Source organism: Manacus candei, unplaced genomic scaffold (assembly GCF_025592945.1).
Source record: "Manacus candei isolate 608988 ecotype Guabito, Panama unplaced genomic scaffold, ASM2559294v1 h1tg000015l, whole genome shotgun sequence".
Lineage (NCBI taxonomy): Eukaryota > Metazoa > Chordata > Aves > Passeriformes > Pipridae > Manacus > Manacus candei.
The window spans coordinates 22,530,530-22,551,812 of NW_026138063.1; the positions used below are offsets into that span (position 1 = coordinate 22,530,530).

General features: G+C 44.1%; 1 protein-coding gene across 1 annotated transcript in view; it reads right to left on the reverse strand.

Annotated features, from left to right (window-relative positions):
- The window catches only part of STAG1 (stromal antigen 1), a 159,144-nt gene that overhangs the window by 35,601 nt on the left and 102,260 nt on the right, over window positions 1-21,283 (reverse strand). The window contains exons 10-15 of the mRNA XM_051782368.1: window positions 16,705-16,828; window positions 10,936-11,034; window positions 6,133-6,212; window positions 3,531-3,638; window positions 1,262-1,376; window positions 22-139 (exon numbers count right to left, since the gene is read on the reverse strand). Of these exons, the coding sequence (XP_051638328.1) occupies window positions 22-139; window positions 1,262-1,376; window positions 3,531-3,638; window positions 6,133-6,212; window positions 10,936-11,034; window positions 16,705-16,828 (644 nt within the window). The remainder of the gene's footprint in view (window positions 1-21; window positions 140-1,261; window positions 1,377-3,530; window positions 3,639-6,132; window positions 6,213-10,935; window positions 11,035-16,704; window positions 16,829-21,283) is intronic.

Sequence of the window (21,283 nt, forward strand, 5' to 3'; positions counted from 1 at the left end):
GCAGAGAGGTTAAAGCAATACCTTCTTCTCCTTGGACTGGCTCCTCCAGGAGCAGTTCTGTCATACATTCCCAGTCTTTCAGCAGTTCTTGGGAGCTCTCCCACAAGCTGTCCACCAAATAGGCTGCATGTTCATGCAACTAGAAAACCCAAGGCAACCATCAGTACAGCAGCTGGTACAAGCAGTTCTACAACTTCCCCAGTCACTTGGGCATGCAGAGTGTCTGGGCATGTATGTTATGATAGCTGGAAAGAAAATTCAGCTGGAAACTAACTTGGGAATGTTTTCTTCCAGCTGAATGATACAAGTGCAGTGGGGTTATATTCTAACAGAAAAAATGGAATAAATCTAAACTGAGCTTCTTTTCCATAAAGCTGCTTTCTTTGGCCCAGAAGCTGTAAATTTACCTTTCCTCACTTTCTCACTGCATTAGAAAGAGGCAAGGTGGTGAGACAGGAGACTGAGAGCTGTAATGGATTTGTTTTGTATTCCTTTCTTTCAGTCTACCTATTACTAAACCAAATGTGTAATTTTTAAGCCTTTCCCCCTCTATCTTCAGAACATCCTGTACCTGACAGTTCATCTTCCCAAGTTTTCCTCCACTCTCTTGACATTTTCCCCAAATTACTATTAGTAGGTCTCCCATAAAACTTCCCATATGTGTTGTGTCTACAGACACAAACTATGGGCCCAACTCCCCCTGGGTGTGTTCATCCAGCACCTCATGTCACCACACTTGTTTGCATTTCCACCCTCCAACATTCTCAAGATGTACAAAGCCCTGGAGGGCCTCCTCTAATCTCCAGCTGACTCTGCTTGAAGGCCTCTCAGGTCCTTCCCACTGAGTTAATTGAGGATTCTAATATTAATTTGAGATATTCCGCAATTTTTGTTCCTTCCTGGTTCAAATTGTTTTACTCCACAAGGAGTAACTCCAGGGGTGTTATCCTTGCATGGTTATGCTAAAAAAAAACAACACCCTTTCCATTTGTATGCAACCAAGAGCCCTGGCAGCCCTTCCCCACCAGCAGGGCAGTGTGAGGACAGTGGGGACATGCACGAGCTAAATAAACCACGACCAAGATTTGCAGCTGAATTTGCTTCACGGACAAGGAAATTTGGGGCAGGGAAAAGGGCTTACAGTATTTCTGAAAATATGAAAAAAAAGGAAAAGACAGACAATTTATTACTGTATGATGTCAAATCACTTCTTAAGTTCCAGGTTTTATTAACCATGTAAAGGTTAAAATGAATTTTTTACCTCACTTTCAAGAAAGAAAAGAACCAACATTCTAATAAGGTTTCCATTTGGACTATTTCTCCCCCTCCTCTTTGCTAGAGCCTCTTCAGCTTGGGGATCGTGTCTGCTGAACAGCCTGAAAATAAGCAAAAGGAGCTCTCATGGTTATCACAACAAATCTCATTTCTGCAATAATGATGAGCATTCTTTCTTGACACACCAGAACTGCTCATAAGGCACAGGGAAAGTATCTCTGCTACCTCTTTCAGGGGAAAGAGAGCATGACCTCTGCCTGTCTGAAGAGATGGATTCATCTTTAGAGTCCTCCCGTTCACAGGGCTGAAAGAATTTCACCCAGGAAAAAGCTCTCCAAAACATATTAAAGGGGTTTGCAGAGTTTTAAATATTTGCATCATCAGTCTAGTTTTGCATTGGTAACTTCTCAAGCCCTACAGTGGTGGTAGCACTTCCTCCAGCAGTGCTCACCCTGACTGGGACAGGGTGGAATCAAACCTGACACCCCAGGAACAGCCAACCTCAGGCACCAGTGGCAGCACAAAGGATAAAACATTACTTGGGGCTTTTACAGGTAAATGATCCACTCTGCACTGAGCCCCTGATGGTAACCTCAAACCCCTCCCAATGCTCAAATTTCACAGCTGAAGGAGCTCTCAGCTGGGCCCACGTGACAGTTACTGCAAGGAGGGGTTCACTTGGAGAAGTCTGAAAACTGTTCCTGGCTTTTCCAAGGAAACCACAATCACAAAGCAAATTGGAACATGAAACAGTATTCTGATTTCTCTGCTATAATTCCCTGAAGAGAGGACAAGTAACACTCAAATGTTGTATTTTAGGTAAAGACATCACCTTGTCCCCCTGCTTACCTCACCAGACCAGAAATGAGCCCTCTGCAGGTGCTGCACAACCTCAGGCCGTGCCCCTCAGGGAGTCAGAGAGCTCTGTGTTATTTGCTCTCTTTGCTAAGGACAGACAGCAGGTCTAACAACAGCTTACACAGAGAAAATGAGAGTGAAATGTATAAAATCAGGTGAGACACATCACACCTCAAACGCCTCAAAGAGATTCCAACTTATTTAACTGGGGATTTTCTTCGCAGAAACCAAAGAAAATGAGTTGTTAAGAATGGGGCAATCTTATCTCTGCCTTTTACCTTGGGAGACATCCACAGAACACAGCACAGTATCCTGTAAAGAAAAGTCAGGATAAAGTCTTGTCTTTACCCTGAGTGCATTAAGGTGCAAACATGTCCTCATTTACATCTTCAAGGCATTTTTCAAAATTATTTTGTCACATGTTGATTAACAAAGTAATTTCACTGAATGTTTTTAAAAAGAACCCCACACTTTCCCATAACATGTGAAATGTCATGTAGGAAACTAAATGTAACAGAATTTTGTAAACTCATTCCTTGGAACAGATAATACTTGATCATGAAGCTGGAATTCCACCACTGAAAGCTTACAAATACAATGTGGACTTCTAAATTCATAGAAAATTAGAACACTGGCAAAGGAAAATGGGTGTTTTTATGTATTTTTTTTTCTATTTGTATCTTGGCATGAAAGATCAGATAACCTGGGTTCTCTATGTACATATTAAAAAACTCTAAATGTCACAACCATGAGGGGAAAGAATAAAATTCCTGCTAAAATATTTTAAACTGCAAACCCTAAAATGAAGAGGTTACTCCTCTGCTATGGCACTGTCCTGGCCACAGTTCCTGATGTGCTGTGACTCACATCCAGGGAAAAGGGAGCTCATTTCCTTTGGCAGAGTGGGCACATGGGAATGGAACCACGGTGAAACGCAGGGGAGGTCAGTGAGTTCAGAAACAAACTTAGTAATTATTTACTACAGCAAATTCTCTCAAGTTCACTGTGTTGAAATAAAGTGATTTAAAGCTTGGTAGAAATGATGACTGTCTATCAGGCAGACCATAACAGATATGTAGGCCCTACATATACACATCATACAACAGTAATTCAGAGAGTGCTGCAGGATTTAAACCTTAGAAGTTTATACAGCCTTTGTATATTTAACCCTTGGAGGAGTTAGGAAAAGTTACCTGGATTCTAGAGTAAGAAAAATGCAAATTCAATTTCTTCAAGTCTTTAGGTCTTGACTTTAGACAAGAGAGTAAATCTCTGGTTTAAATTAAATACCTGATTTCCTAAGGGATATTTCACTCTATTGCTTTTTTGCCTTTTGATCTTACCTGTCTAGAAAGCATTCACAGATCTGGTCTTATTCCAGGGCAACTGGAACTTACTTTTTGTGCAGGAACTCTCCAGCTGCCACTGCCACGGGCCGGTGTGCTGAGTACACCAGGTGATACACATTCTCACAGTCCTCGTTGGACAGAGCCTCCTCACTCCCACTGAAAGAGTCAGAAAGTAACACCTGAACCACTGCAGATCTTTCATTCCCAACCCCTCACCCCCCACAACTCACTCTGGACAGACTGATTTCCTTCCTACAAAATCCTGAATGGCTTAACACAGACCTCAAGGATCTCTGGTTCAATTGCCAACCACAGAGGTATTTAAAGGGCCTGTAGGACTGAAAGTTGGTCTGATTTCCATCTCCCAGTTGTATCAATATAGAGATAAAATAATACTATGAAAAAATCAGAATCACTGCTTCCAAATCCCACCCTGCTCATTCCTTAGACCATCACATTAACCATAAATATTGAAGATGCCAAACACTCATCAAACATTAGTAAACTAAAAACCTGGAATCACTGAAACATTTAGGTTGGGAAAGACTTCCAAGCTCATCAGTCCAACCATTAACCCAACACCACCGTGGTCACCACTAGTCCATGTCCCCAGGTGCCACATCCACGGGCCTCTCCAACGCTTCCAGGGATGGTGATTCCACCCCTTCCCTGGGCAGTCTGTTCCAGAGCATCACACAAGGAAAATGAAATTCCTTGCTTAAACTTATTCACTTCTCTGGCTATGTTTGCTTGCTATCAAAACTTTGAATGGTTAAGGTATTGAAATCTGGGCCTGGGACAACCTGCTTCAGCCTCCTGGTCTGCTCCATGCCCAGGAGCAGATCTTTCCATGGGACACTCTGCACGCTCCTGCTGCAGGGCAGGAGGTGGCCTGGGGGGTAGGAAGGAATATTCCCAATTCCAGCTGCTGAAAGGGCCAGGCCAGGTGGATAAACTGTCTCAGCAATGGGAGAAGGCACAGAAATGCTCTGGATTTGGGCACCAGGTCACATACACCACGATGTGGGGACAGAGGCCTGGCACTGAGCATCCCCAAAAACCAACACACAGCCACTTCAGGGTTGAACTGGGGGGGCAGTTGGAGCTCCAATAATGCTGATACAATAAACTGCTTTCCCTTGTACACTGCTCAGTGTCTGACTGCAGACAGACTTCCCTTTCAACACCTAGCAGCTGCATGTGATCATACCCTGCTGTGCTGCATGAAGGAGGATGAACAGTTTATTTTCTGTAATTATTTATTGACAAGAACAGGCCGCCTTTTACCTTTGTCTTGGGTAAAAGACTCAGCTGGGGCTTCTGCAGCTTCTGAGTTCAAGGCAGATTTTGTGTGAGTTTTCTGAAACTCAGAAAAACTCCCATTTCACAGCAGCATTCTTGAGAAATGCTGTGAACTATTATATTCCATCAACAATATAAAAACATCAAGCACTGTCACAATCAGGAGTGTTGCTTCCATCCTTGTTCACTCAGCATTCATCAGAAACGTTTCCTTAGCAGGACTCTACAAAGCCTGGCCTCACACTACAAACAAGTTTACTTGGTCACTGCCCACCAGGATTGCTCCAGACACCTTTTTGGAGTTCCTGCCTGTCAGAACATTGCCCTGTGCTCACCAGTGTGACCCAGACCCTTCTGGTGCTAAATGCATTTAGCTGGGCTTTCATCATGCAACCAGAGGACAAAAAGAGGTGCACTGGGTAATTTTTGTCCTTGAATCTTACTGTGTTCCTAAATGTTGCTAATAATGTAGAAAATAGGAGTGCTCTACATCTCATTTCTGATCATATTTGTTATATTTGCTTTAAAAATATGACAGCAAATGCCAGACTTCCTTTTTTCCTAATATTACAAGTCCAATCTCTGTAAAGCACAGTGACTCATAAATAAAAAAAAGAAGCTCAGATCTCTTTATTGAGAGGAAAAGCTACTGTAATCTTTCATCCAAATTCTGCAGGTCCAAAAACATTCTTTAAAGTAGAGCTACTGGGGATAAAGTATGAAGCAAAACTTTTGTGCATCTGTTTGTCAAATAGATCTCCTTTAGCACAGCTTTTGGTGGATAACCCCAAAAGCTGGGCAGTGCCCCTCCAGCAGCACATCACGAGCCTGGGGGGACAGGCTGGGTCAGTCACACGTGGGAGGGCTCTGGGGCTGGATCTGTGCCTCAGGGAAGCCACTGCAGCCCTGCAAGGGAAAGCTGGAGGCCTGGAATCACCTTCTCCCAGGTGCCTCTCTTTCCAGCTGTGTCAGGTAACCCAGCAAATCTCCCCACGCTGGATCTTCACTGAGTTACTTCAGCAAACATGACCCACAGGCACTTGCTTTGGGGAGGACAGTCATTCTGCCCTGGGCAAAAGGCATAAATGCCCTTGGCATTCTTCCACAACAACGGAGGTACCAACAGCTCAACACAGCAAAACATTTTTATACTTTGCCTACTGTATTTCCATGAGACAGAATCTCTTATTTCAGCTTCCTGTCCCTATTGCCACGTGTGCAGTTCAACTTCATACAAAGTGTAAGGTAAGAAATTCCCTCCAACACACAAGCAAAGCAATCAGCCAATGGAATGCTGCTGGCCCAGGTGATTCCCCAGGGGAGCAGGGGGGTTTGGAGCAGTACTCACTGCAGGATGAGTGTCACTAATCGAATGGCTTCCACGGCCACGTCGTACTCCTTGTCCAGGGTCATGGACACAATGCGGTCCTGGAAGGGAATGGCATGTCAGGGACACACACAAACAACCAGCTACCAGAGGGAGAACTCCAGAGATCACAGACAGACAGTCTAGGGAGAAAGGTGTTTCAACTGGACACTGCCCATCCAATGCCCACTGAGCACAGCCGAGTGCTCTGTGCCCAGGGAACAGGCAGGGACAGCTGCTCAGACTGCCCCGAGCCAGCTGTGCTCCCCAGCAACTGAGGAAGGACACTGGAGTTCAGGCACTCTTCTGGGCTGGGTTAGCTGAACAGGCCTTCTCTGAAAAGGAATGTACTTGGGTTGGACAACAGCACAAAAATCGCCCCACTTCACTCCCCTGAAACCAAACCATTTCAGAGCAAGGAACGCTGCATTTCTGGAGATACTGTGAAGGAAATCACTACTGAATACTCACGTTGCAAACTGCCTATAAAGTTGTGGCCTCTACACCAGGCTACATCCTAAGGTTTGAAGCTGAGCTCAAGAACTACACTACAGATGTTCCCCAGGGGAGCAGGAAATTCCATGGTTGGACTTTGTATTTTCCTGTTCTCTTCCCAGTGGAGACAAGCACACCACTTTGCAGTCCAATCTAATGATTTTATAACTTCAAGGACCCTGTCGTCATGAGAAGTCTCCTAAGGGTTTCTTTCTCCCTAGTTTCAGTTTGCTTACTGGCACAAAAATAGCTGTGATTAGTGTATGTTGTCCTTCCTATCTGGGGAGAATTTCTATCCAGCCATGAACATTCAGGGTGTCTTGATGCTCTTTGCTTGACTGATCAAGTTAATGAAAAGAAACTGGGCCAAATAAAACTTGATTTCTCTGGCTTAACTTGCTTCAGGAAGGCCCAGGTATTATATGACATTTTGGGATGGGAAAAAATAGAAGTCAGGGACTGGAAAAGAAACAAGGGAAGGGTAAGGCAACAACACTGAAAATCACCAGAACAAATCAGGACAAATGAAAGGTTTTCACCTCTTTTCTATTCTATTCCAGGCATTTAAAGGCTGAAGGGGAGTATCAAGTAACTGATGCTTATTTCAACAGAGAAATTCTGGATCAGTATGTGAAGAATGCACCATGGTTGTCCCAAGTGTCACCTCCCAACACCACCAGGGCTGCAGAGACACTTCTTGTCACTGTGACTGAACGGGCCTCTATTAACTACAGTAAGTTCCTGGGGAATTTGATACATTTAACTTTTATCGTGACAGTTTTAGAGACTGTGAGAAGTCCCCAAAGAGACTCAGTGAAACAACTTTCCAAACAGGAAATCCTGTGTATGAACAAGACAAAAAATTGCTGCCTAATTTTTCCTAAGGTCTTGGCCAAGGAACAGCAACCAATACAACATCAAGAGAAAGAGCAGCCAGGGATACTGATCTCACATGTTTCAGTGGAATTCCAGGTACTCCCTCAAAGTGTATCTTACACTCCAGGATACCACAGGGAGGGAACCACCTGCATGCAAAGGAATAAGCACTCAGGTATAAAACTTCTACATCCCTGAAAAAGCCTGGGAGGGAGGGGATCTTCTCTGCTGCCTGCAGAGCAGGAGGGGCCCTCTGAGTCCTTGGGCACTTTGAAACCCACTGATGGAATGTTTTCTTATCCAAAAAGGCCATTCTCTCAAACATCAGGCTTAAAATAAACAGTGTGGAAGTGTCATTTCTTGTTTTCTGCCTTGGTGTGCCACCAGCCAGGCACCAAGAGCCTCCCCAGAGAGACCTGCACACCGAATGGCTCTGCAGGTGGACCTCTGTGCTTTAGGAAGTTGCCAAGTCCAGCTGCTCCATCTGCCTTTGCAGAGATTCCCTGTACCATGTACAGCTGCACAGCAGGCACAGGCCTGTACTCAGAACTTGAAATATTAATTTTCAGTGCCTATGATGATCAGTTTTCCACGCTGTTATTAGGCTGTGAACAAGTCAGACTGAGGAGTAAATACAGATTTGCTCTTTCTGCCTCTCAGGCCGTGGAGACAGAACTGTCCTGCACAGGGTCAGGGACGAGGGACAGGAATTCAAAGGCTGCATCTAAATCTCCTGGTGTCTTGGCTTTGGCACTGATGGTTTCAGTTAATGTGTGTATCAGAAAGGACTTCTTGATGGAAAACAAGTCTCCTCGTTGATGGACAACATTTTTGTTGATGGACAAAGCTTACTTTCTAGCATATCACCTACAACTTTCCTTTGGCAAAGTGACACGAGCAGATCCTTTGACACAGCTATCTGAAAGGTGGTGAAATATTAACACCCCAGCACAAGGCACTCTGGATCAAATTAATTTATTCTTTAAAGAGCCAGAAGACCTCTAGAGAGACTTCTCTTGACAGTTTGAATGGATTGAGCTGAACAGCAGCTGAAGTGTGCAGGTCGATTTAATTCTGATGAGGAAATATAAATAAGCAGCCATGGAACTGCAAATGGCACTCAGGTCAATTATTTTTCAAAGAGGTGGTGGTAGAGTTTGTGATGGCAAGACATTTAACTGATGTATCACAGCCTCAAAAAGCATTAATTTGAGACTTTGCTCGCTCCTGGTGCCAGAGGCCACATCCCTGTCAGCATAGCTGTAAATCCCAGGGCAGCTCTCGGGCCATGCCAGCTTTTGTTCTCTTGATGTGGCTGGGAACTGCAACTGAGAAATCACTGTGTTGAACAATGCTGTTCTCTAGGCTCACAGAGACTTGGAGTTCACCTTTTCTCTTATTTATCTCAGAATGATACAGACTTCTGTAGTAAAACCAGCTCCAATGGGACAGTGAGGATTCCAGACAGGGCTCCCCTCCCTCTGACTGCTTTTGACAGCAACGAAAGTTCCTCGTGCCAACCCAACCCAGCAGCAGTGCACAGGCTAACCCAGCTTCCTCTGGGAAAACTGTCTGCACTGGGAAAAGCCAGGAGGATGTATGTAGAGCTTTCATGTCCCCCCAGTTTTCTGGGCTACAATACTGAGTAACTGTTGCTCCCAGTGCCTCCAGTCTCCTGAAAAGGTTTGCTGGTGGACAGGATGGGTTCAGCCTCAGGGCAGCTCACAATTTCTGGGAGGCTGAGGGAGAAACATCCAGCACATTGTCTCGTAAAGAGAACCAGATAGAGAGACCACGAGGGCTTTTGTGGCCTATTTCAAAATCAATGGAATTACAGAAGGAGCAAATATAAACAAATCTAAATCTGCACAGAGAGAACAGGAAAGCTGGAGGGTCCATTTTTCTGCTTGTCCTGAGATGATAAAGCAAACCAGACTTAGGGAGGCATTAAAGACATAGTCTGAGGTCTGAACCCGCTTGCCAGGGACTTTTCTGTAAGAGGAAGCTTTGGTTTTACTGCAGCAGTCCCAGAAACTGACTTTCCAAAATCAGAAAAATGCAGGCCCTCAGCTGATCTCACACAATGATCCAGTTATTTCTCCTGCTTTAAAGTCAACTATACCCAGTTCAGTCCTATTTATTTAATCTGCCCTTAACAACCTTAAATGACGGAGATTTTTAATAAAGAGTCTGCTCTGTTAAATAACTTTCATTTTGGACAAAAAGCCTTCCTTAATCTTCAGACTTTACTGCAGGTTAAGCATCTTTTTTCTCCATCTCAAGTGAATGTGGTAAAAGGCTGATTATTGTTATGGTTTTATAAATTATTTTTTAATAAATTTTATAAATTTATAATGTTATAAACTATTTTTCCATCCATTTTATTTCCATGTATGGAAGATGGAAAGTTTTCTATATTTTGTGCTTTCTAGATCAAACTGGAGGAGTTCGTAGCCACTGCAATGACAGACAAAACCAGTGAAGCAGTATAAAATACATGGGGAGAAGTTTAAGCCTTGTATTTATGAGTATTTAAATTTCTACTTTTCTAAACAGAATTTATCATCAGCATTATAATCATGATTTAGAGCAAAACAAATGAGTCTTTCCTCGGGGGGCAGCCTTTCCCACAGCTCTGTGCTCTCCAGAACAGCAAGGAAACATGAGAGGTGCCAGTTGATGTGGTGACAGGGCCTGAGAGCTTCCCTCTCACCAGGCATCCCAGAGGAGCAAGGACAGCACTTCCACACTCAGCTCTCCAGACACTCCACTTGGGAAATGAAGCAGACGTGCCACAAAAGGAATTAACAGCCACAGTCTCAGCCAGATATTAAGCAAAAAGTTAGTGCTAATGAAAACCCGTGAGCTGCTCCTCCAGCACTTCTCTCCTGAACAGGACAGCTGTGCTCAGGGGGCTGTCTGGAAGCACAGGGGAAACTCCACTTCTGCAGCAAAAGGGATTTCACTGGTTGGAGGACTGGGATGCAGTCCCAAGCGTGTCTCCCTTCAAACACCACCACATACTGAGCTAAAAAGCTGTGGAACAACCAATCTTTTGTTATAGCCTGTTACTTTCAGATATATTTTAGGTTGTGTAAGTACATGTCCTTAAAATTCAATAAATCTAAATTTAAGTAAGTACAGGCAGATTGAGTAATGACAATATATAAGCTATCAATAATACAAACAGATAAATAGTCATCCTGGCCAAGTCTGACAAATCTCTCAGGATAAAAACTGTAAAATGGATTTGGCTTCATCTCAGCACTCAGTAATACAGTTTTGCTAGTGCAGGTACAAGCCTTGCCACAAAGGAGTTTATTTTTGCATTTAATAGACATGACTCAAAGACCACAACAGGATGAGGACACTTTTACTTTCTGTACTCCTTCCAAAAATTGTATTTCCTCTTACCTTGAATCTATTAGTGAACAGCTCCAGTTTGGGAAACAACTCTCTGTTGGTGTACAGACTCTGAAGAGCTTTCAGACACTTCAACCTCACTTCACCTTGCTAAACAAAACACAGCAAGATTAGCTGATAGAATACACTCATCAAATGCACATGAATATTAAAGAACATCATCATTTAAAATTTAAAATTTTGTGCAAATAGATGACCAAAGCCAACCTGCAATTCAGCTTAATCCAAGAACTTCCTCCCTATCTGCATATGGAAAGAATTTAATGTGCCTTCACTTACATGCCAGTTACTGCTTCCCTTTCAAGTAACTCCACAAAAAGACAAAGGCAGCAGCAAGCAAACACAAACTGAAGATGTCCAATCTGCAGGGCTTGGTGCAGTGGGGCTTCAGGAAAGAGATCCAGGTACTTCAGGGCTGATACCTGCTGTTTGCAATCAGTGCTCAAAATGACTGAGCATGGGCTGAGCAACTCCACCATTTCCCAGGGCAGGGCCACAGGGAATGCACCCTGGATGTGTTTCCTGGAAGTTCTACAGCCCCATCTCTCAGCACAGGACAGCACAGGTTGGAGGATGAAGAGGCTTGAGGGCCCCTCCAGTGGCAGCTCATGCCCAGCTGCTCCTCAGGTGGGACTGCTGGGCTGCAGGCAGCAAACATGGGGATCCCACACAGGGCCTATGGATCCAGGCTTTTATCCTACAGCAACACCCCTGATGAAGGGAAAGGCTGGATCCCCCTGTGCTGCAGGTCCACAACTTCACTCAACTGCACAGTCCAAGCAAACTAGGGATTCTTTTTGGAAAATATTTGTAGATAGCAAAAAGGTTATAAACACAAATCTACTCAAATTTCATCTGTAGAGTTCACTGCAGTGTGCACTTACTGTTATGAAAGTGAAGACACTACCAAGTCTAAGGCCTTTAGCTGCTCAAGAGCTAAAACTAATTATTGAACTTCATAAATAAAGCTCCATACCCAAAGGGCTTCATTTCTGAATTTGTCTATTCTATAATCAGGTCTGTATTTTAAAAATCCTCAAGCTAAAAACTGAAAGAACATTCAGAGACTGACATAAAAACAGAAGATAAAAAATCCTTATTTTTAAATTTTTTAAAGCTTCTTTCCTCCTTCACACCTATTTCAAAAATGGAAATAGAAGATAAAAGAAGCACAGAAGTTGGATTTTCAGAATTTCCATGAGAACTATTGTTCCTGAGAAATCATCTCTTTACATCCATGAGGAGTCTCTGAGCAGCCATGCTCTTTTCCTGGGATCTTTTTGACTACCACTGCAGAGAAAGTCAATGAGATGCAAGTTATGTTTAAAAGGATCTAGCATTAAGATCTTTCAAGGTACAGAAAATAACTTCCTTGAAAAAAAGTTCTATATGGATGTGATCTGGTGCCACAAAAGCACAGAGAAGTGCTGCTTGCTGTTGTCTCAGTGGTGCCTGTGCTGCAGTGCCAGAAATGGCGTCCCCTCTGCTGTGTGCTGATCCCCTCACAGGACTGGGAGCCTCTCTTGGCCTCAGCTTACTGAGCCCCAGATAGTCAGGAGCAGGTTATTCTGGCACTCCAAAGCTACACTGAGGCAGCAGGTTCAGTTCCAGCTCCCTGAAGGCTGTTCCCTCTGTGAGCAGAGGGCCAGGGACTCGAAATGCAAAACTCAAAACCCGGTGCCCACAGCAGAGCCCCAAGGTCTGTGCAGGAAAGGTTCAGGCTGCCCGTGGAGCCCAAAGCCCTCATGGATCAACAGTCCCAGAGCTCAGTCCAGGCCTAATAGTGAGGGTCTCTGTGAGGCCTAAGAGAGCAAATTGAGCCCAGTAGGTTGGAAGCACACCCTTGGGTCCCTGTGTGCCCTGCCAGGAGACTCCAGCCAGGGGCTGCCAGAAGTGTCCTGGCCCAGGGCACTGTCCTGCCACTCCCCATGCCCGAGGCACCGCAGGAGCAGGGGAGGAGGAGAGAAAGGTTTGTCACACCTGGTCCCTCTGGCTGAGAGAGGGACCAGCAGACACAGAGGCACTCCCCAAAAAACAACTGCCCTTCCTGGCAGGAGAATGAGAGGGAGAGGACTCTCTCTGATAGCCTAAAGGTCTGGTTTTAAAACTGCTGGTCAAGGATGGAATCCACCTCTTTGGAGCGAGAAGAGCCCCTGCACATGAGCTTGTTAATCCTGTTAAGAAGGATTTAAAACAAAGTCAGTGGAGATGAGGTACAGGAACACCCTGGGAAGCCTAAACAGCAATGACCTGCACAAGGAGCAAAGAAAGGCAGGAGTGAAGGTGGATACACTAAGCCCAGAATGGAGGAGCAGCCATGTGCTACAGAGCAGCACCAGGCCAGACACAAGAAGTTCGTTGGTAACTGTGAGAATCATCCAAGGACCAGGAGCTTGTAACACCCAAACACCTTCTGGTGAGGAAGGACATGGGTGGGAATGCTGAGTTAGGGTGATTCCTAAGAAACTCAGGCCAGCAGGAGGGACAGGAAGGACAGGAAGAGACTTAGTAAACTAAGAGATGAACTTAGTTATTAATTAGGAGGTTGAGCACAAGAGGAACATCTGCTTCAGAAGAGTCCGGGTTCAGCCTTTTCACAGGAATAGACAATAAGCAAAGGAGAGGAATGCAAAGAAGGAAAACGTGGGTTTGGATGTGTTAGGAACTGGTTTAAGAATCAGGACTGTCTTGGTATCCAGAGACACAATTATGGTTTCAAAACACTTCCAGGCATCAATGAGGCAGAAGAAAATTAAGACTGAACAGTCTGATTTAACCCTTTTTTTTTAAAGAGGTTTTTTAAATGTAATTATATTATAGTTGATAAACATTTAATTTATGTTTCCAGATACGTGGGAATGAAAAAAAAGCTTAAAAGGAGAGAAAGGCAGACCTTGAAACCCACATTCAGATGAGAATCTACAAAACCCAAAAAGCCCTATAGACATTTGTCTAAAATCTGAGAAAGAGACAGGATTAACATACAAAACCTAAGGATCTCCCAAATTAGAGAACTAAACTTCTGTGTTCTCTGTGGTTTCATTTGTATGTCTTCTGGAGTAGAACATGAAACTGCTCAGCAATGTCCTGCACCGCTGCCTCCTCTCCTTTTTGTAGCACCAACTTCAGAGAAGGTGATCATTTTGGGGTGACTGCTGTTCATGTGAAATGCAATACCTCATGGCTATTGCCTCCGCCTTCATTTTTCAATATTTTAAATACCAATCATAGCAAAAACTGTCTCCTGATCAAAGCCAAGACAAATCAAGGAACCTGGCTACCAGCTGGGAAGTTTTTCAGGCAGTGCCAATGAAAACCAGGCTGTTAAGGGATCTTGTACTTCTGGATGGTTTGCATTTTTAATTGGTTCTTATTCCATCTTTTTCCAATCTATTCTTCCCATTGCACCTTCCTCCTCTCCTTTCTGTGCCTCCCCAAATGTCTCTTTCTCTCCATTCTCTCCCTTTTCATGCTTTGACACGTGGCTCACCTGCCTCAGACTCTTCCCATTGTACTCACAATCTGTCTTACTCTATACATCAAATATACACTGCAGCAACAAAAAATATCACCTATCACATATACCTTCACATTAAACAGATTAACCAGTGATTTAAAGACTTAAAACCCAAGGCACTTCTGAGGCCTGCAATGACAAATACTCCAGAGCAGAGGCAGGAGAGCAGCCTGACAGGATTCCTCTGTGCCTGGTCCAGATGGGCCATTTTTTTACCATAACACCATAATTTAAAATTTCTCTGGTGAGGGAACATGAAGGAACATGTCGATCTTTAAAAAGCTGAGGTATAAACATATGTCAAGGCTGCAGGCAGATGACTTAGACCCTGGCCTGAGGTTAAACTAACTGAAGAGGATGTGAGAAAGTATCGGACATGACATGAGAAATCTCTGGATGTGACAGATAAGGGTGTGGGAAGCTGACACCAGTCAGAGACAGCGCCGTGAGGAACGGCTGCATTTCACAGATGGTTAAAGGAGTGAGGGGAGAGATGGATGGACTTCACACACACTGCAAGGGGCTGAGAGCTGCCAGCTGCAACCCTGACCACATTCTGCAAGTGCTGCTTTGTGGAAATGTTCTGCAAGGTTCAGGATGTGCTCCCAGAATCGCACTGCAATTATTCAAGGGAGAATTTATTTTAAATTATAAGTCCCAGTAAAAAGTGAAGCCCTCCAGCACATGTAAAATGCTAATGCTCCCCTCTGAGCTGCCCTCCCCACTGATTTATCTTCCCTCCTGGAGCATGGCACCAGTGAGGCACACAGTGGTACCAAGGGGGCACAGCTGGAGCAGCAGCTCTGCCTCCATGCCCTGGGATGGCCGTGTTCCCATGTCCAAGCTTTCCTGACACACAGGGTTGTGTCTCTGGACTCCACACTGCTCGGGGTCCAGTGCAGCACTGAGCAGGATCTTCCTCCTGCTCAACTTCTTACAATGAGATCTAATGTAAAAGTTTGGGGAAAGTTTGTAAAGAAAAAGTTTGAGAACTTCATGTTTAGAGAGGAAGAAATCCCATGTCCAGTCTCTAGAGCATAGAGGATACTCTTAACAAGGAAATTGCTCATCCAAATCAAGGCAGAATGCAGATCCCTGTCAGCTGTAGCTGCAAGAACCAGCAGCAGCCAACTTCTTCCAGTTGTGAAAGCCTTTCTAACTGATCTTGTTCAGATTTCTTCAGCTGGACTTGAGGATCTTTATGTGTCCCTTCCAACCCAGAATATTCTGTGATTCAGCAAACAAGTGACCGAGTCATATCCTCTGTGTTAATATGATGTTTGAAGTTATTGAAAAATCATCTTTTTAAAGAATCAGCTGTTAGATATCAGTTATGTAAGTCATCAGAATGAACTTGAAAATTTTTGATTTCTTCCACCAGTGCTTCTAGAAGAAGAGAATGGTCTGAATCAGGATGCTGGAATTTAATGAGCATTTCAACAGCACAGGTAGGTCTCCTCTGTTTTCCTTGGATAATGTTAGCAAAGAGTTTAGAGTAAAACAAGTGTTTCTAGAGGTTTTGGTGGGAGTAGGAGGACAGCCAGTCCTACTTCTGCCTGGTATACAAATTCCCCCTAGCCAGAGTGCAAAGCCCTGCTCCACCAGTGTTCAGAAGGGGCTACTCCTGCTGCAGGACCTGGGTGGGTCTCAGAGCTGCTCCCACCCCACGGTGTGCTGTGGGTGCCACCAGCACTGAGAGCTGTGCTGACACAGAAAAGCCCCTCTGGATACAAATCCTTTTGCCTCCACCTGGTGTTTCAACAAGTTTTTGAAGAAAAAGCTAAAGGGAACCTTGAAAAGACTCTTCAAGGGAAAGTGAATTGATGAGAACTCCACTGGTTGTGGAGCCAGTGGTGTCTGTTGGGGATCCAGAGATGTTCTTGCCCCTAACCTTTGATCAATGTAAATGGAAGACATGTGGAAATCTCTGTTCCATTCTGCTTCAGACAGAGGTTCTCATGAGTGGCCCAAGGAGGCTTCTCTTTCTCTTGTAATCAGAAGAAAGGCATCATGGATACTTATCTACCAACATGTTCCATCAGAGCCTGAGAACACCAACAGCAGAGGAACCCAGGCAGCCTGGGAGTGCTGCATCCCAGTGCAAGCACATCCCTAGAGACAGCCTGGTTTAAAGGGAGCAGGTTAGAAAACAGAACAATGTCTTTGTAAGCCAAGGATGATACACAAAGCATGGCCTGGGCAGTAATATCAGTAACACAAGGGCAGGAATACACAATACTTACCCTGTCGTGTAGTGTCCAGCCAACATATTTTAAATAACTATCATTCAGGAAGGCATCACTGTACATCTTCATCCAGACTCCAATTTCTTCAATACAGACAGCTCTAATCTCAGCAATAGCATCACTACCAAGGAAAAAAGGACAGAACAAGTATGAACCAGAGTACAGAGCATTTACTTCTCAATCCCCTTGCCCTATCTGTAATACTGTGCTTTTACTTTTGATGAGCCTCACTAGGTAAGACCTGTCACTGTTCCCACTGCCATCTCACTGGTTTTCTGTTCCTTTGTCCCTGAACTCACTGATCTAATAATTTCAGTATTTCTATATTCTGATATGATATTTCCACTGTGTAAAACAATTCTCAGCCTAGTTTGCTTCACAGTCTATAACTCCAATTTTTACCTCTCTCTTTTCAAAGAGAATTATGATCCAAGCTACAGACCTCCTCTGGACAATTGTTTCTGAAACCATGTCCCTGACATTTGCTTTGCAGCCCTGGCTGTCTCCAGCTCGAGGTGCAGAACCACTGCAAAGTGGGAAAAGTTATTTGGTTTAACCAAAGGCACCTGCCAGAGGAGCAGAATGGAATTTGGTACATAAACAGATATCATTTCATGCCCCACATGAGAGCCCTACCCCAAACCCTAGGGGAATGTTTGCACTTCAACATTGGTTTCCTCCAGTTTTCTTGCTTTTCTCCTACATTCTGACTGTGGTAAGTGATGGGAGAGGCAGAGACACATCTCAGGCAGGCTCAGCAGCTGCTCCCTGAGGAGGGGCAGCAGGAAAGTGTCTGGAGAGATCACCAGAGAGCTGAGGGATGGACAGGATTTCCATGTGATTGGCACTCTGTGCCTGCCTGACAGGGAGCAAGGCACAGCCACTAATCAGGAACGACGGCTCAACAACGGGAAAGGGACTGGGGCCATCTGGCCCTTCAGGCATCTCAGCTCTGAGACATCTGCTACTGTGAGAAAGCACTTGTGCCACTCCAGCTGGCACTGCTTCACAGCTCCAAACTTCAGCTGCAATAAAAGAGGAACAGAAAGAGCCGCTGCACAGAAGAAGGGAATGCCTGGTGCTTAACAAACACTGCACTTGCTTGTAATTGAGATTCTTGTTCTGTATTTTCATTAAAAAAATCTTCTTGGAAAAGTAATAAACATCAATTTAATTCTAAAACAGACCAACAGAGCCCCAAAATGAAATTCAACTTACAGGAAAAAAAGAAAGAGAGAAATTCCAAGCTCCAAGTAAGAGAATAATTGCAAAATAAGAGAAAATGTATTTTTCCTAAAGTCTTCAATTTTACCAAATATAAATAAGATACACTCACTCTTATGGTCAGGACACTTCTTGCACAAGTTCACACACCCAAAGCAGTGTAACAAAGCCATGATCACTCCATGGAACTGCCCATGTACTTCCACCTCCCTCGGTGCCATTGCACTGTCCATGACCTTCCAGACTCCGAGGTGACACCCACGGCTCCACAGGAGTCACAGTGTCCCACAGGGCCAGATGGGAAACCTCTACAGGAATTCTAAACTCTAGGGAGGAAACTGTGCTGATGGACCAGCACAAAGCAGGTATTTGCTGCAGGAATGGGAGGGAAACTCTGGGGAAGGTCCCAACCACTGCCAGCCCTCCCTGCCCACGAGACACACACCGACTTCAGAACTGCCAAACACGGCCCCTGGAGCTGCTCTGACACACCCCCTGAAGGCTCTCCAACCTCAGAACCAGGGCAGGTGTCCACCCACAGTGCAGACAAACCACAGGATGGGCATTTCTCAAACAGGCTGAGAAGTGTAAGGACAGTTGTGCTAAAATCTCACATTCAAGGGTTAGCAGTTGCATTCGTTATGGGGAATGCAGCACAATGGAGACAAGTCTGAATTAAAATCATGAACATATTCATACATATATATTTAATTGTGTACTGCTTTACACTAAACTAGATTAGCAATTCCCTTGTATGGAATTACTTTACAACTATTTTAAAAGCAAGAATGCAAGACTTACAGCACAGTCTAAAGGACTGGCCTGTGTGAATCAAGAAAACAGGGTAGCCACAACAACACAAAAGAGCCACAAAGGCATTTCCAGGAGGGGATGACAGCCCAGGGCCTCACATCCAAGTAGGGTATTTCACCACCTTAGAAATTTACTGACTGTGAAGAATTTTGGAAGGATTTAATGGCCATCCCAAAAAGAAACCAAATGTCAACAACTATTTAATCGTGCAGCACAGCCAGCCAAAAATCAGGAGAAACAATGTTTTCTGTAAGCATGCATTCAATCTTCCCCAGGCAGACAGGGAAAAACTGCTTCTTGATTGAAAAGCTCCTCTGGGATCCCCAGGCACTATGGACAGACACTCACTCCAAGCTGCTAATTTAAAAAAAAAAAAAAAAAAAAGGCTATTCCACTGATTAAAAGATTTTAGTGTAATAAAAATTTAACACCTTCAGTGTAATTGAAAAGGGGAAAGAACCATGAATAAGGCATGTGGGACTAGCAAACACACTCAAGTTGCTGAAGAGGCAGAACTTGTGTGGCACCCTTTCCCACCCCACCAGCATCTCCCAGGTAACTCTCACCAATTCAAATCCTTTGTGTCCTTGCAGGAATCACTAACACAGACTCCATGCCCATACAATGCTCCATCAAACACAATACAGCCCAAAAACCTTTATGCCTTTCTGTGCATCAGATAATTCCTTGTCATTAAACTCTAATTCTTCTAATCTTTACACAGTTCAATACAGTTTAGCTCCTGGTCATAGTTCCTACTCTTGGTAAAGAGATCCCCCGTGATGCAACTTCCTCAAAGACAGAACAGAGGGTGCCTCACCTGCCTGGGGCTTTCTGAGAGCTGGAATCCCAAATTCCCACTCACCCAAGGGACAGGGAATGCTGCAGCCCTACAATAACATACCAGTTATTGTGAACCCAGTTGAACCCAACTGCCAGTTGAACCCAGCTGGGCCTGTCTCTTGGGCTGCTCAGCAGTTTGTAAACTTTTTGAGGATGTAATTATGAGGAGAACTGGACAAAAATGTCTTTTCTACCTTTTTTTCCGGACTCCATAAAGACATAAAAACATAATACATTTTCCTGTCACCTAGGAGATATGTTTCACCTCCTTAGGATAACACATTTAGGGTGGAGGAAAACGGATTTTTCTCTGGTTTGGTTTGGGTTTTTATTTCCCTGTGCTGACTGGTTTTTGCTTCCTTACAAGACTGCCATCCAATATCCCCTCTAGTTTTTGCTCATGCAACCCTCTGGTTTCCCAGAGTGCAATTCCCATGTAACTTGTCACCAGCCTCCTATTTACTCAGCAGGAGGGAAAGCAACACCTTGGAAGGAGACAAGTACCTTCCCCATAAAAACAGAATGTCATCTAGATTTTGCCAGTTTTACCTTTACTGTCAGTCCTGCCCAAACATTCCCTCAGGACAGCTCAGTGCCCTGCAGAAACCCTGCACCCACCGTGTCCCTCAGGCCCAGGATCCCCATTCTGCTCTGCCAGAAGCCAAAACTGTCCTAGTTCTGTTTTGGGAGACAGTCACATCTGGAGAAAAAGCTCTGTGAGCACTGAAAACAAAAGGATATTATGAAGTAGGACTGTAATCAGAATTCTTCCCATCACCATCTCTGCTGCTTTACAGTCAACATGAGCTCAGCACCTTGACCCTGAATTTACTCTCACGTCTTCCTTTTGATGCTCTCAGTTTTAGATTAAAAATAAAATTAGTGGACAACCAAATATGTCACAAACCAGCACAGAAATACTGAGAAAAAGTGATTCAGGAACAAGATAAGGAAATATGCAATGAGGTGAGGACATTTCTTGCATGTTTATTAGGAATATCTCAATTTTCCACCAAATCTGCTGTTAACACTAGACTAGCATTACACCTAGAAAACTGTTCAGCTATTTCTGCAAGTCTTTTTTTTTATTTAATGAGAGAAGCGAGCATTGGAATCTTCCAGTACATTTGAAGCCAATCTACAGAAAGAACAGCAGTAGGAAGACATTCTGAATGAAAGAGTTCTGGGGGTTTTGTTTAGATCAAGGACTTGTAATTTAAGTTACAAAGGTCCCTAGGCATGAATCACTGTGGCTGAGGCTGAATCCCATTATGGGACAGGATTTATTCTCTAGGAGTAATTAAAATAACATTCTTTTGTAGTCATTACCACTTGGTCTAAGGACTGTAAAATCATGTCAAGTTTATAAAACATTTGAACTGTTTGAGAGAAGGAATGCCTAAGAAATTATGAAAGCAGATAATAGTTTGAAATGCTTTCCATTTTTATCCCCCTGGGCCTGGGAGGATAAAACCAGACTGTAACAGGTAGAGTCTTTTCCCAACCCCACACAAGAGCATGAACTACTAGGAAAATATTTTCAGGTGACTTCTTGTTTGATATAACATGCTGAATTCTGAGGGGACAGAAATGGGAATACTCTTAGGGTTTAATTTCTTTAGCTTTTTTACCTCCCTGCCATGGAAGCTGCTTTCCTAAGGAAACAGTGAGTGCTCTGCTGACCCAACACACTCCT